The 15967-nt window shown below is 30.9% G+C and overlaps 5 protein-coding genes across 5 annotated transcripts; 3 read left to right on the top strand and 2 right to left on the bottom strand.

Annotated features, from left to right (window-relative positions):
* Window positions 1-1017: 1017 nt before the first annotated feature.
* LOC120578256 (NAD(P)H-quinone oxidoreductase subunit H, chloroplastic-like) lies at window positions 1018-2115 on the top strand. The gene has a single exon (XM_039830772.1). It carries the CDS (start codon window positions 1056-1058, stop codon window positions 2085-2087), a length of 1032 nt encoding a protein of 343 aa, XP_039686706.1. The 5' UTR covers window positions 1018-1055; the 3' UTR covers window positions 2088-2115.
* LOC120578257 (NAD(P)H-quinone oxidoreductase subunit 1, chloroplastic) lies at window positions 2059-3556 on the top strand. Its single transcript, XM_039830773.1, has one exon. It carries the CDS (start codon window positions 2089-2091, stop codon window positions 2653-2655), a length of 567 nt encoding a protein of 188 aa, XP_039686707.1. The 5' UTR covers window positions 2059-2088; the 3' UTR covers window positions 2656-3556.
* Window positions 3557-3854: 298 nt separating this feature from the next.
* Window positions 3855-5024, top strand: LOC120578258 (NAD(P)H-quinone oxidoreductase subunit 1, chloroplastic; the record flags this gene model as incomplete). The annotated part of the gene is made up of 1 exon (XM_039830774.1): window positions 3855-5024. A coding segment is annotated over one exon (558 nt), but the record flags the coding sequence as incomplete, so codon positions are not given.
* Window positions 5025-7699: 2675 nt separating this feature from the next.
* LOC25487679 (proton pump-interactor BIP131) lies at window positions 7700-10661 on the bottom strand. Its single transcript, XM_024777353.2, has 8 exons — window positions 10502-10661; window positions 10052-10286; window positions 9773-9946; window positions 9531-9683; window positions 9205-9420; window positions 8915-9109; window positions 8347-8445; window positions 7700-8221 (listed from the first exon to the last, which is right to left on the bottom strand). Exons 2-8 carry the CDS (start codon window positions 10271-10273, stop codon window positions 8078-8080), a joined length of 1203 nt encoding a protein of 400 aa, XP_024633121.1. The 5' UTR covers window positions 10274-10286; window positions 10502-10661; the 3' UTR covers window positions 7700-8077.
* A 1430-nt stretch (window positions 10662-12091) lies between these two features.
* Window positions 12092-14560, bottom strand: LOC25487678 (proton pump-interactor 1). Its single transcript, XM_013609664.3, has 7 exons — window positions 14053-14560; window positions 13757-13936; window positions 13504-13629; window positions 13236-13394; window positions 12961-13155; window positions 12601-12699; window positions 12092-12346 (listed from the first exon to the last, which is right to left on the bottom strand). Exons 1-7 carry the CDS (start codon window positions 14296-14298, stop codon window positions 12164-12166), a joined length of 1188 nt encoding a protein of 395 aa, XP_013465118.1. The 5' UTR covers window positions 14299-14560; the 3' UTR covers window positions 12092-12163.
* Window positions 14561-15967: the final 1407 nt, after the last annotated feature.

The raw sequence follows: 15967 nt of genomic DNA, 5'->3' as shown, positions 1-15967 counted from the left end.
CAATATCAATAAAGTACTAAATGTTACTTTTAAAAAAGAAATTATAAAATATAATTTTATAAAATACTCATAATTTCTTTTTTTTTTCATATAAAATTAATTATCTTTCTTAGTTTGTGTGAAATAGTAAAAACGATGGAGTATTTAAGTTTAGGGATCTTAATTAGTTCAGATGATCCTCCCTCCAATCTTGTATGTCAACAACAAAAAAATTCTTATGGCCTCAAATATAAGCAAAAGTCTAATATAATTATAATATTTAATTTAATTATTCCAAATTTACCCTTTAATTAAATTTATATTTCAATGTTTTCAACACTTTCCAAAGCATTTTCAAAGGTAAAATTGAAAAGTGAGTACTTTTTATAATGACTTGCATTTCCTCCACTTTCTTAAAGAGTGTTTACATTTTTTTTTGTTGCTTACGTATGAGACTGGATTGAGTAATATGGACATGTAGATATTTCAAATGTAACTAGTGGGATTTAAATAAAGAACAACAAAATTAAGGACAATAATGCTTCTCTTGCACATGAAACGAGACAATGCAGAGTAAACCGGTAATAAAGGGAAATTCTAACGAGTGTATTATTAAGGGCACTCTTTAACAACCTTAAATAGTAAGTTTTTGTAAATTTTTGTAGAAATCGATAAATTTAATGCATTGACAATTGAATTAATTGACTTTTTCCATAAACATTTTCTTAATTAGGAATCAATAGAGTGCCTTTAGGGCACTCGTTAGCAAGACCCATAAATAAAAAGCATTGAGCAGTAGGTTTTTGTAGAAGACTTGCCAAGGATCAACTATAAGTATAAGGCTAAAATATGGTTTTAGTCCCTGCAAATATGTCTCGTTTTGGTTTTAGTCCCTGGTAAAAAAAAAATTGTTTTTGGTCCCTGCAAAATTTTTTGTTTTTGAAAATAGTCCCTGACCCCACTTTTGTGATGATTTGCATACGTGGCACATTATAACTGAACCAATTTTGTAGTTTTTGGTCCCTGCAAAATATGTTATTGATTGTGAACCAATATTGGGTTATTTACACAGAGGTATGGAAAAAATTGCGGAAAATCGAACAATTATACAATATCTGCCTTATGTAACACGTTGGGATTATTTAGCTACTATGTTCACAGAAGCAATAACCGTAAATGGACCGGAACAATTGGGAAATATTCAAGTACCTAAAAGAGCCAGCTATATACGAGTAATTATGTTGGAATTAAGTCGCATAGCTTCTCATCTACTATGGCTGGGACCTTTTATGGCAGATATTGGTGCACAAACCCCCTTTTTCTATATTTTTAGAGAAAGAGAATTAATATATGATCTATTTGAAGCTGCGACAGGTATGAGAATGATGCATAATTATTTTCGTATTGGAGGAGTAGCGGCTGATCTACCTTATGGTTGGATAGATAAATGTTTTGATTTTTGCAATTATTTTTTAACAAGGGTTATTGAATATCAAAAACTGATTACGCGAAATCCCATTTTTTTAGAACGAGTTGAAGCCGTAGGTGTTGTTGGTAGAGAGGAAGTTATAAATTGGGGGTTATCAGGACCGATGCTTCGGGCTTCCGGAATACAATGGGATCTACGTAAAGTCGATAATTATGAGTGTTACGAGGAATTTGATTGGGAAGTTCAATGGCAAAAAGAAGGAGATTCATTAGCTCGTTATTTAGTTCGAATTGGTGAAATGATGGAATCCATTAAAATTATTCAACAGGCTTTGGAAGGAATTCCAGGTGGGCCATATGAAAATTTAGAAATTCGCTCCTTTGATAGAGAAAAGGAGCCAGAATGGAATGATTTTGAATATCAATTCATTGGTAAAAAATCGTCTCCGACTTTTGAATTGCCCAAACAAGAACTTTATGTGAGAGTTGAGGCCCCCAAGGGGGAATTAGGAATTTTTCTACTAGGAGATCAGAATGGTTTTCCTTGGAGATGGAAAATTCGTCCACCTGGTTTTATCAATTTGCAAATTCTTCCTCAATTAGTTAAAAGAATGAAATTGGCTGATATTATGACAATACTAGGTAGCATAGATATCATTATGGGAGAAGTTGATCGTTGAAATGATAATTGATACAACGGAAGTCCAAGATATAAATTATTTTTCCGGATTGGAATCTTTCAAAGAGGTCTATGGAATTCTATGGATACTTGTACCTATTTTGATTCTTGTATTGGGAATCACAATAAGTGTACTAGCAATTGTATGGTTAGAAAGAGAAATATCTGCAGGGATACAACAGCGTATTGGACCCGAATACGCTGGTCCTTTTGGAATTCTTCAAGCTCTAGCAGACGGAACAAAACTACTATTCAAAGAGAATCTTATTCCATCTAGGGGAGATATTCGTTTATTCAGTATCGGACCATCCATATCAGTAATATCAATTCTAATAAGTTATTCAGTAATTCCCTTTAGCTATAACTTTGTTTTATCTGATTTCAATATCGGTGTTTTTTTATGGATTGCTATTTCGAGTATTGCTCCCATTGGACTTCTTATGTCAGGATATGGGTCAAATAATAAATATTCCTTTTTGGGTGGTCTACGAGCTGCTGCTCAATCGATTAGTTATGAAATACCATTAACTCTATGTGTCTTATCAATATCTCTACGTGCGATTCGTTGAAACCAAAAAAGCTATTCGATGCTATTGCTATGCTCCTCTCTTTATAGTACTATATATAATAGGAAAGGAGTCGAATAAATTAAATAGAAACCTTCATTATCTTAATTTGATTTTTCACAATTCGGATTGAAGAACTAAATTAGATAGTTATATGAGTGAAAAAAAACAGCTTATATTGAATAAAATTTCAGAATACTCTATTACCTATAGTTAACAGATAGTATGATGATTTTAAATGGCAGTAAAAATATTGAGTCTCATTTTCTATGTATAAGAATGAAGTCAAATAAAATAAATTATAAAGAGAAGAGGACATTTAACCCAAGATTGGAGAATATTTTTCATCCTGTTTTGAAGCGGGCTCAAAAGACCAACCTTATTGAGTTTTAGTTATCATTTGTATGATCCTAGATGTTAAAATAAGGGGTTAATAAAAAAAAGAGTGGATGGTTAGAAACACCAAGATACACAAAGGATTAGTAACACAGATTTTGTAAATTATCCAAAAGACAATTTACGCATAATAGAAAAAGAATACTAATTGGGGCTTTAAGTTGGTAGAAAAAATCAAGCAGTACTCCCCATAACTCCGATCCAGAGTATGCTTCCATCCACCGATTAAATAAATTACTATCAGGAACGAAAAAATCCTTTAAAATTTTTTAAGTCCCTTTTTCATAGCACAAACAAAGAAGAATAGGAACGAAAAAAGAAGAAGAAATCATAAACGAAAAGCAGATCTCTTTTTTGTGCTATGATTTCTTATATCCATATTCATATTCATGGAGATCAAATTCACATGATAATTAAGAAACGAATGTGTAATTCTTTTTCGTAATTCAAAATGCCGAGGGTTATGGAGAATTCTAAAAGAGTATTTTATTGAAGAATTCAGTTATTACTCAACAAATTCAAATTTCGATTTTTAAGGGATGAGATCAATTCAGACGTGCCTTATTGTATTTGTATGTTTTATTAAAATGGATTTATCTTTCGTATTTAGTTATTTCTAGAACAGACAGAATTGAATTGGTCTAATTCAGAACCGTTTGATAGATTTAAATCTTCTATATCTTATGGATATGGATATATCACAAGATAAAGAATCGTCCCGGTCCTTAGATTTACTTAAGGCTTTCCAGGAGCCGTATGAAGTGAAAATCTCATGTACGGTTCTGTAATAGAGATGGGAACAGTAATGTTATCACCGACTAGGATTATCTAACAGTTTAAGTACAGTTGATATAGTTGATGCGCAATCAAAATATGGTTTTTGGGGGTGGAATTTGTGGCGTCAACCTATCGGTTTCATTGTTTTTCTAATTTCTTCACTAGCAGAATGTGAAAGATTACCTTTTGATTTACCAGAAGCAGAAGAAGAATTAGTAGCGGGTTATCAAACAGAATATTCGGGTATTCGATTTGGTTTATTTTACGTTGCTTCCTATTTAAACCTTTTAATTTCTTCATTATTTGTAACAGTTCTTTACTTGGGCGGTTCAAATATCTCTATTCCGTACATATTCGTTTCTGAGTTTTTTGAAATCAATAAAACATATGGAGTTTTTGGAACTACAATTGATCTCTTTATTACATTAGCTAAAACTTATTTTTTCTTATTCGTTTCTATCATAACAAGATGGTCTTTGCCTAGGCTAAGAATGGATCAATTATTAAATCTTGGATGGAAATTTCTTTTACCTATTTCTCTCGGTAATCTATTATTAACAACTTCGTCTCAATTGTTTTCACTCTAAAAGATTTATTTTCTATATTCATAACTTGTCTCAAATAAGAGAAAGAAATAAAACAAAAATATTCATAGATATTTACGATATGTTCCTTATGGTAACTGGGTTCATGAATTATGGTCAACAAACAGTCCGAGCTGCAAGGTACATTGGTCAAAGTTTCATTATTATCTTATCTCACGCAAATCGTTTACCTGTAACTATTCAATATCCTTATGAAAAATTAATCACATCGGAACGTTTCCGCGGTCGAATCCATTTTGAATTTGATAAATGCATTGCTTGTGAAGTATGTGTTCGTGTATGTCCTATAGATTTACCCGTTGTTGATTGGAAACTGGAAACTGATATTCGAAAGAAACGATTGCTAAATTACAGTATTGATTTCGGAATCTGTATTTTTTGTGGTAACTGTATTGAGTATTGCCCAACAAATTGTTTATCAATGACTGAAGAATATGAACTTTCAACTTATGATCGTCACGAATTGAACTATAATCAAATTGCTTTGGGCCGTTTACCAATGTCAGTAATTGATGATTATACAATTCGAACAATTCAAATAAAATAAAAAAAGAGAATTTTTTATAATTAAAAATTATTTTTATTCTTAATAAATATAAAATAAATAAATATAAAATAAAAAAGAAAATCAGAATAGTATAGAATAGACTATATATATAACTCTATAAATAATGATAATCTATATATATATTATAGATTATATAGAATATATAAGAGATAAGAGAATAATCAAAATAAAATATTATCAAAATATAATAAAAAAAAATTTAAGTATATAAATTTTTTTTTCCTGGTCATATCAATACGGTCATGAAATTTCGATTTCTTTGTCTTTTTTTTTTACATATAATGGATTTGCCTGAAACGCTACACGATTTTCTTTTAGTCTTTCTGGGATCGGGTATTATATTAGGAAGTCTAGGAGTAGTATTACTTACCAACCCTATTTTTTCTGCTTTTTCGTTGGGACTGGTTCTTGTTTGTATATCCTTATTATATATTTTATCAAACTCCCATTTTGTAGCTGCATCACAGCTACTTATTTACGTGGGAGCTATTAACATTTTAATCATATTTGCTGTGATGTTCATGAATAGTTCCGAATATTACCAAGATTTTAATCTTTGGACTGTTGGGGATGGAATTACTTTGATAGTTTGTACAAGTATTTTTGTTTCACTAATAACTATTATTTCAGATACTTCATGGTACGGAATTATTTGGACTACAAGACCAAATCAGATTATTGAGCAAGATTTGATAAGTACTAGTCAACAAATTGGAATTCATTTATCAACCGATTTTTTTCTTCCATTTGAACTAATTTCAATAATTCTTTTAGTTGCTTTGATAGGTGCAATTGTTGTAGCTCGCCAGTAAAAAATCTTTATAGAATTAGTAATATAAATCAAGATTTTATTTTTTTTTTTCAATTCTATGTTATGTATAAACTCTTTTTTTTTATTGCCAATATATTCTTTTGTTCCAGACTTGGTATATTCTTTAGTCAATTGAATCTGTTGAATTGTTGTTCATATTGAAATGAATCAAAATTAATAAGGAGTTGGTCAATGATGCTCGAACATGTACTTGTTTTGAGTGCCTATTTATTTTCTATTGGTATCTATGGATTGATCACGAGCCGAAATATGGTTAGAGCCCTTATGTGTCTTGAACTTATACTGAATGCAGTTAATATAAATCTCGTAACTTTTTCTGATTTTTTTGATAATCGCCAATTAAAAGGAAATATTTTTTCAATTTTTGTTATAGCTATTGCAGCCGCTGAAGCAGCTATCGGACTGGCTATTGTTTCCGCAATTGCTCGTAACAGAAAATCAACCCGTATCAATCAATCGAATTTGTTGAATAAATAGCATTAATTAATCATAATTAATAAAAAAATTCAATTCAATCAAATAGTGAGTGTAATATTTATCAATTCAAATTAATATGTATTCTACACAACTTCTGATCATGTTTGCATTGCCTAAATCATAAGAAATCAAAGTATCCTCTTCTATTCCTTATTCTAAATTTATCTAGACATCTTTTTTGATTAACAATTAACAATATTATAACAAATCATTGATTCATCTGGTATATAAATATATGATTCATTTACGAGTTTACTAGATCGATAATTTTCATTTTTTATGTTCAAAAATTACTATAGATACAATGTCACATTCAGTAAAGATTTATGATACATGTATAGGATGTACTCAATGTGTCCGAGCTTGTCCCACAGATGTATTAGAAATGATACCTTGGGATGGATGTAAGGCTAAGCAAATAGCTTCTGCCCCAAGAACAGAGGACTATGTTGGTTGTAAGAGGTGTGAGTCCGCTTGTCCGACGGATTTCTTAAGTGTTCGGGTTTATTTAGGGCCTGAAACAACTCGAAGTATGGGTCTAGCTTATTGATACGTTTCAAAAAACACCACACGAATACGTTTTTTTACTGGCAAAAACCCGTGCTCAAAAAAATATTTTGTATTTTTTTTTGAGCACGGGCTTTTCTGGCCCAAGTGTATCTTATTTTTATGACGAATTATTTTCCTTGGTTAACAATAGTTGTAGTTTTCCCAATAGCCGCAGGTTCCTTAATTTTCTTATTCCCTCATAGGGGAAATAAGGTAATTAGGTGGTATAACATTTCTATATGCTTAATCGATCTCCTTCTAACAACCTATGCATTTTGTTATCATTTCCAATTGGATGATCCACTAATTCAACTGACGGAGAATTATAAATGGATCAATTTTTTTGATTTTTACTGGAGATTGGGAATAGATGGACTCTCTATAGGACCTATTTTACTGACGGGATTTATAACTACTTTAGCCACTTTAGCGGCTCAGCCGGTTACTCGAGAATACCAATTATTCTATTTCCTGATGTTAGCAATGTATAGCGGTCAAATCGGACCATTTTCTTCTCGAGACATTTTACTTTTTTTCATCATGTGGGAATTGGAATTAATTCCCGTTTATATACTCTTAGCCATGTGGGGGGGAAAGAAACGTTTTGTTTTTAAAAAAGGTCCCTGCAAAATTTTTTGTTTTTGAAAATAGTCCCTGGAGGGACTATTTTCAAAAACAAAAAATTTTGCAGGGACCAAAAACAATTTTTTTTTACCAGAGACTAAAACCAAAACGAGACATATTTGCAGGGACTAAAACCATATTTTAGCCTAAGTATAAATATTGACATATTGTTTTATCGTTATTTTAGTTACATTGTAGCAGGGTAGTTGGCTATTTGTATCCTTAAAGTAAGTTACTTTATTATTAGTATGTCAATATGTTGAAAATATATAAGCTTGTTTAAATGAATCGTCCTGGTTGAACCAAGACATTCCCAAGTAGTTTGAGAAAGAGGTCCTTTTTTTCAAACTAAAGGAATTCTATAACACCTATACATCAAATTATATCTCATACATTACACATGTTGTTGTTCTATACTGACACATGTGATTACATTTAATTTATTTTCTCAAATTATAGTATCGATAGTGTCATTGTCATGTACGATGTCTGTGTCAATGAAAGGATACTCCGTATCAGACTGTTCTGAAATTTCAAAAGGACATTTATTTACACTTAACATGCAACCTTCAAACTTCTTGCTTCCACCATTACAAATTAAAGCATAATGCTGCATGATTTATCAGGTCTTCTTCGCCCATCTCCACTTAGTTCTCGTCTCTCTAATGATTGTAGAACCTTCTTCTCATAATCTTCTCTGAAAGCCTTATTATTATTCCATTTTAACATAAACGTCTCAACCTAAACACACCAAAGCAACCAACAAAAACAAACCCTTATGAAATAAGAACCTTATTCCAATATGAACTAAAGTTTTTTGTAAGTGAAATAAATAACATATATAGGAAACTAAACTAACTACCAACCTCTGAACGTGACATCTTATCAAGGGCTGCTATATCTTTTTCTTTAGCCAACTGATGCACTTTATTTATTAGCGAACAATGCTGATCATACGGGAGAATCTGAAATTTAAAATTTAACACATAAGATGTGGCAAGTTCTACATGTTTGGGGCTCCCTAATTGACGAGTTATTGCATCATGAAGATGATAGTGAACAGATAAGTGAAAACTAGATTACTTAGGCCACAAGTTATCTAGTTAGTCAGTTTAATTTAGTAATCCTGTGTGGTTACTTACACAATAAGCTAGCATAGAGTCTCATTTGTATATAAATAGCAATTGTACATTCAATATTCAATCATTGAATTCACTATTTCATTCAATCATAATACGAGTACTTAAAAAAACTCATCGTCTCAAACTCTAAGATAACGAATAATCTAATATCAGTCTTCTGAAGTATAAGTTCATGACCTTTATCGTTGGAACATCTGAGACAATGACTTGATCGATGTCAATTTGTCAAAACAAATGACACTAGTAATTGCAATTATATCAAATTCATAGATTATGGTTTTAAAAACATTACCTCCTCGTGATGCAATTTTTTCAATTTCAAAATCCTTTGATATGCTTCATCCTTTTTCTTATGCTTCTCTGTCAATTTTTCTCTCAAAGAATATAATTCTCTGTTTATAGCTTCTAGTTCTTTCATATCATGTCTACCTTTGGTCCTACATTCCATCCATTCTCTTCTGGCTTTCAAAGATTCATCACATAGAATCTAGCACAAAATAGAAAACATATGTCACACTCATTGATAACACCTTTAAATGAAGTAAATAAGCTGGTACAAAGTCAAAGCCAATTATAAGTTACCTTGATTTTGTCTTCTATACGTTTCTTCAAGGATTCATAACTGGAAATATTTGCCTTCACAGAATCATTACCAGAAACTCTTTCCAGATGTTGGATTTTGAATATTTCAATTTCTATCACAAGGTTCCCCCAATCATTCAAGCTATAATTCTTTCTAATATGATCCAAGTTTTCATTATTCCAACAAAACTCTATACCCCCTTGCTTATAGGTTAACTGTAACATTAATGTATTTCAACATAGATGCAAAGTTATTTCTCATTATCATAAATGCATAGTGGAAAATAATATTTTTAGAAAGTAATATCAATTAAAGAAACTCCAACCTTCATAATATAGAAAGGAAGACAACAAGAATTTATTAAATGTGAAGGTGATTTGAATGAAGCAACATCTTTCTGCAGAATCTTTATATCCCTCAGAATTTGTTTCTCTTCGGCCAAACTTTTGCTCCTATGTAGCTTAAAATAATTCAAAGACTACATAGACGATTTCAAAATCAAAACAACACAAAATATATTAATTTCATCATATTAAAAATTCTATTAAATAGCTTTATTTTTCTTACATTTTTATCAAGCTTTTCCCCGAACCATTCTCCATTTGCTACTTTGTTTATGAAATTCAATTGATCAAGAGTCATATACAAATCCCCTACTATATTCTCGTTACTGGCCAAGTGGTTTCTCAGGTCGCTTTGTGGATAGTATTTCGACAAAGAATTTAGATACTCTCCTTTTGACTGTTACGTAAAAAATTAACTTTTTGTTAATGTAAAAGTGTCATTCCATATTCAAATTTATCATACATGAATTAAAATACCAATATCTATAAATATATTATATACCATTTTCTTTGTGATACTTTCTGTGATTTCACAAATGTCCTGATTCATTTTCTTGATCAAGTTCTCTTCCTTTTTTATTTTAGAGATGGAATTTGGATCTGTTGGACAAAGCTTTACAAAGTAGAATTGTTGAGCAATTCTTGAAACATGCTCTGAATCTCCATTAATAGCCATTCTTCTTTCATCATGTTTTGTAGGTGATGTAGTTTCCTTATTCTCCATGATGTTGAAGTTTCTTAATTTTGACATAATAAAAGTCATAATTAATAAGAAAAATAAATCATAATAAACAGTGAGAAAATCAGTTTTGTTTGATTTATTTGTCTTAATTATATGAGTCTATACAAGAGATTAAATCAACATAAATCATTGAATTGTAACCAAAATAAAACATAAATAATTGAATTCTAAGCAATGTAAAACAAAATTACTCACACAATAGATGCTTACCTTTGGTGATTGAGAATTGACTTTTTTTTACCAAGTGATTGAGAATTGACTTGTTAGGATATGCAATGGATTATTGATTTTATAGATTATTTAAGCAGCTAAGTATGTGGTTAAACTCTTGCACCCCACGCCAAGAAAGTCAGCATCTGGAATTTATTTTATTTTTTATACCTTTTCAAATAATTTATAGGGCACACAAACAGCTATATGAATTGAAAATCTTAGACAGCCTAACTTTTGACTTTATCTTGCAACCTATCTAGAGTTGATCTTAGTTTAAATTATGTTATGTTTATGTAGTTATATTATATTTAAAATGCTGTTAATAGGATTTTAATAAAGAGAAATAAAATTAACGACAATAATGCTTCTCTTTACCATCAAAGGACATATATATCTTGCTAGTGGTATGACTTGAAACACAAGGTAGAGTGGAACTAATAAATAAAAGCAATTACGTTTGACTTGGATAATTAATTGATCAATCCTTCTAAATATGATGCATTTAACAAATGATCTTTGAGCAATTTGGGGTTGTTTAAACTATATATATTCACCACTTCATTATAATTTTGGCATTCAAGAAAAATTGGATTGACAATAATCTGGATTGTTTCAAAAAGAAAAAAACAGTATGGATAACATTTTGTCAAAAAAACAAACAATCTAGATAACCCTTGTATTGTCAGCATAAAGAGGTGTTGTTTCTATTTGGGGAAATCCTTGGTCAACTAGAAGACCACGAAGCCAAATTATTTTAAAACGAGTGATAGACCTGTCTCGATACTCATATTCAGTGAAAGGCATAGAGAGTCATGCTTGCGTTTTACTCTTCTAAGAAATCAAAGAACCAAGAAACCTGTCACATATGACAGATCTTCAAGTATATAACTTTCGACAGCCTGCCCAATTAACATCACTATGCCCAATTAATTTAGGAGATATTCCAGTGAGAAGGAATAGACCCCGTTCAAGAGTGTCTTTCAATGCAGTGAACATCAACCACATGGACGTGGCGAGGTGAGTGCCTGAATTGACTGACATGTTGTATTGCAAATGATATGTATACATGTAAATATGTAATAATGAATTAATTAAGACTACCTAGGAATTGACGATACAACAAAGGATCGGATAAAATATCATCCACTTCATGGCCATATTTAACAGGTGATTGGAGAAATATCCACCGGAATAGGTGATTGGAGGCCAACCAAAGAAATTAAATCATATAGGAGTACTTTCTACTGATGTAGAAATTGCCCCTTCCACTTCATAACGACTTTGATGAAGGAAAACCCAAGAAGAGTAGAACAAAAATTTGTTGTTATTGTTTTGAAAGACTTAATTGGGTCTAACATTTTTTTTCAGGTACTAAAATGGATCTTTACTACAAAAACTATGAAGATTACTCATTGGAATGGCATTTATGTTAACTTATGTTGCCCCATGCTTCATATGAGTAAGCCGACACTGATACTTTTTTAATAATCAATTTCATCATTTTACAATTATTTTCGATGGGATTTGAACTCCCTTGAGATTACAATGTCGAACTTTTACCACTCGAAGTGCAACTCATAGGAAAAATTGAATGAAGTGGAATGTAACACTAACAGATACGGAATATTGGCATGTTCTAAGATTTCAACAGAATAGCATTTACACTTTACAATATTCACACTTTTCTCTCCCACCATTACAATAGCATAATATTCCATGATTTATCGGTTTTCTTCGCCCATCTCTACTTAGTTGCCGTCTCTCTAATGATTGCCGAACCTTTTTCTCATAATCTTCTCGGAAAGTCTTATTGTTGTTCCATTCTAACATAAACTTTCCAACCTTACAACCAAAAACAAAGAAACAAAGATAAGAGAAACGGGATCATGCACTATCAGTGTGACTATCATCTAATAACATACTAATTGTGTCATTTTGTTGTATTAATTTATTTCTTAACAAACATCTATATGATGAAATGTGTTAAGATGATTGTGTAAAACTTTTTTGCGATGTAAATTTCAGAGCAATCCGATCAAGTAACCTATAATTAAGTCCCTATAAATAACATATAGCGAACTAAACCAACTACCAACCTCTGAATTTGACATCTCATCTAGGGTTGATACATCTTTTTCTTCTGCCAGCTGATGGACTTTATTTATAAGTGAACAATGCTGGTAATAGTGGAGAATCTGAAATAGAAAACAATGATGCATCAAGTAAAGTTCACTTCACTTATTTTTGAAGTAATTAAGTAACTTTGGTGATTCTAATTCTCTACCTATCTAATCTTCAGTGTATAATTGGATTTCATAAATTAACATAGACTCATAGCTATGGACTATTTGTACATGTAAAAAGGATAAATGATGTGGTTTCCAAAGGAAAATGAAAAATATTACATGGAAATATATATATATTGAATGCATAAAGTATGGTTTTTAACATCTTACCTCCTCATGATGCAAGTTTTTCAATTTTAAAATCCTTTGATATGCTTCACCCTTTTTCTTATGATTCTCTGTTAATTTTGCTTTCAAAGAATATAATTCTCCATTTATGGCTTCTAGTTCTTTCACACCATGTCTTACTTTGGTCCCACATTCTTTCCATTCTCTTCTGTTTTCAAAAGATTCATCAAATAGAAGCTAGCAGAAAATAGAAAGTATCTATCAGACTCATATAACACTTTAAGACATGAATAAGCTAATATTGATCTATAACTAACCTTGATTTGGTCTTTTATAATTTTCTTCAAGGATTCATAGTTGGAAATATTTTCTTTTACAGGATCATTACCGGAAGCTCTTTCCATATATTGAATTTGAAATTGTTCAATTTCTCTCAGGAGCTTCTGCCAATTTTTCAAGTAAAAACTCCACCTAATCTGTTCCAAGTTTTCAACATTCCAACAAAAGCAATATAAGTAATACCAAACACAGAAACTCCAATCTTCATAATGAAAGAAAAAAAAAAAAACGAATCTATTAAATTACCGTTTTTTTCAGAACTTTTAGCGATTTGAATGAAGCAACACCTTTCTGTTGAATGTTTATATCCCTCAGAATATTTTTTTCCTCGGCCAAATTTTTGCAACTATGTAGCATCACAGAATTCATAGACTACACAAAAATAATTTGAAAACCAGAACAATATAAATATATGAGTTTCATCGTTCTTTTTTTTTTAAAGGATGAGTTTCATCGTTATAACATGCTATTAAATAGAAAATAGCTATATTTTTCTAACATTTTTATCAGGCTTTTCCCCAAACCGTCCTCCCTTTGATGCTTTGTTCATGAAATTCAACTCATCAAGAGCCATATATAAATCCCTAAGTATCTTCTCCTTACTCGCCACGCGGTTTCTCCGTTCCTTTTGTAGATAGTGTAATCTATTCAACATAGAATCTAGATACTCTCTTTGTGACTGTTACATAACAAAATAAATTCTTTGTCAATGTCTAAACTCTAAGACTCTTTCGAAATTCAAATTTATTGCTGAATTTATAAATATCAATCTCTATATAGCACTATATAATATACCATTTTCTCTGTGATTTTTTCAGTGACTTCACAAATGTCCTGGTTCAATTTCATTAGCACGTTCTCTTCCTTTTTGATTTTAGTGATTGAATCTGGATCTGTTGGCCAAAGCTTTACAAAGTAGAATTGATGAAAAATTCTTGAAACATGCTCTGAATCTTCATCGATAGCCTTTGTTTTTTCGTCAAACTTACCATTACTTTCCAGTGATGGATTTGGAGGTGATGTAGCTTCCTTATCCTCCATGAGGTTAAAGTTTCCTAATTATGACAAGAAAAGATACTTACCTCTGGTGATTGAGAATTTATTTGTCAGGATATGCAATGGAATCACTGGTTTATACTCTTGCACCCCACGCCAAGAAATTCAACATCTGGAATTTATTTTATTTATTATAACTTCTCAAATAATTTATAGGGCACACAAACAGCTATAGGAATTGAAATTATCAAACAGCTTAACTTTTGACTTTATGAATTTTTCAACCTATCTAGAGTTGATCTTAGTTTAGATGATGATGTGAAGATGTAGTCATTTTTGGCTAGTGGTATTACTTCAAAGACAAGTTAGAGTGAACTAATAAATAAAAGGAACAAAGGTTGACATGAACAATGATACAGTTAAATAATGATCCTTGAGTAACCGGTTTTGGCAAAAGACTTACCAAGGTCAACCATAAGTGATACATGTATCCTTAAAAATCACTTCCTATGATAGCGTTAACATTGCATTGATGTTAGTATTTGTACCAATAATATACTTACCGTGTGTTACTTTGTAAATTGTATGAAGGGGGTATAATAAGGAGTAATGTGAAAGAGGTTCGAGGTTTGGCCTCTGGTAACAATTTTCCATGACATTATAATAAATTAACCACTAATATCACTATCATATATAATTGGATTTTTGAATTAAGACTTGTGTTTGTTCAAAAAAAAAAATTAAGAAGAAGAAATTAAATTAGTCCATCTAAATTGACAACGGAGATAATCGAATCTGAAATTTTAAGAAGGAGTACACTTCAAAGTCATAAGCCAATATCATATGTGTTTGCTGACTTATATCATGAAATACATTTTAATCAAATTCATGAAGTGATACAACCAATGAAACCCAAAAACTTGAAAAGAAATGCACTCAAGGTCGACTCAGGCTTAAGGCAAATTTGAAAATGAGGCTCTTTAAAATAAAATAAAAAAATAAAATGTTACGGTATATTTTTATGTCTTAACTCTCATATTATTCACTCAGAAGTTAAATAATGTTTGCCTTTGTATGCTTATTTTTTTTTCTTGTGAACTTAGCTCAGTTGGTAGGCCAAAGTTCAAACATTAACCCATTATTCCACTTAAAAAATGAATTTGTAATTTGTAAACTACTGGACAAAAAAAGTCAGACCAAAGATTTTTTCAGACAAATTTTGAGATCATTTCTCAAAAACAAATTTTTTTTTTAGGATGCTTCTTAATGATTTAAGCTCACTAATTGGTTAAAATCATTAATTAAAACATTTTTAGGGGAAAAAACTTAGTTATGTTGGAACAAAATGTGTTTAACATTACCCTTTGAGAGTTTTGATGATAACAAGGTATTAAAAATTGTCAATTGGATAAGTTAATATTTGTTCAAGTGTACATGACCATAGACAAAAATTTGAAATCATTATTAGGTTCTGGAAAAACAAAAGAGAGCAAAGAAATCAACAAAAATGAAGCTTGAAGCATCTGAAGAGAAGTGCTCCTGAAGACAGAAGTGCTCCTGAAGACAAAAGTGCTCCTGAAGTGATGACGTCATCAGAAGCAGAAGATAACCAGAAGTTGAATTTCATCAGGACTGACTTCCGGTTTGTGGAAGGAACTTGTATAATTGTTTTGTGTCTTTCTTCTCTCTCTCTCTCTCTGTTTTATCCGCTGCT

Source organism: Medicago truncatula, chromosome 2, assembly GCF_003473485.1.
Source record: "Medicago truncatula cultivar Jemalong A17 chromosome 2, MtrunA17r5.0-ANR, whole genome shotgun sequence".
NCBI classification, from domain to species: domain Eukaryota; kingdom Viridiplantae; phylum Streptophyta; class Magnoliopsida; order Fabales; family Fabaceae; genus Medicago; species Medicago truncatula.
This window is presented reverse-complemented; position numbering and strand designations above follow the sequence as displayed.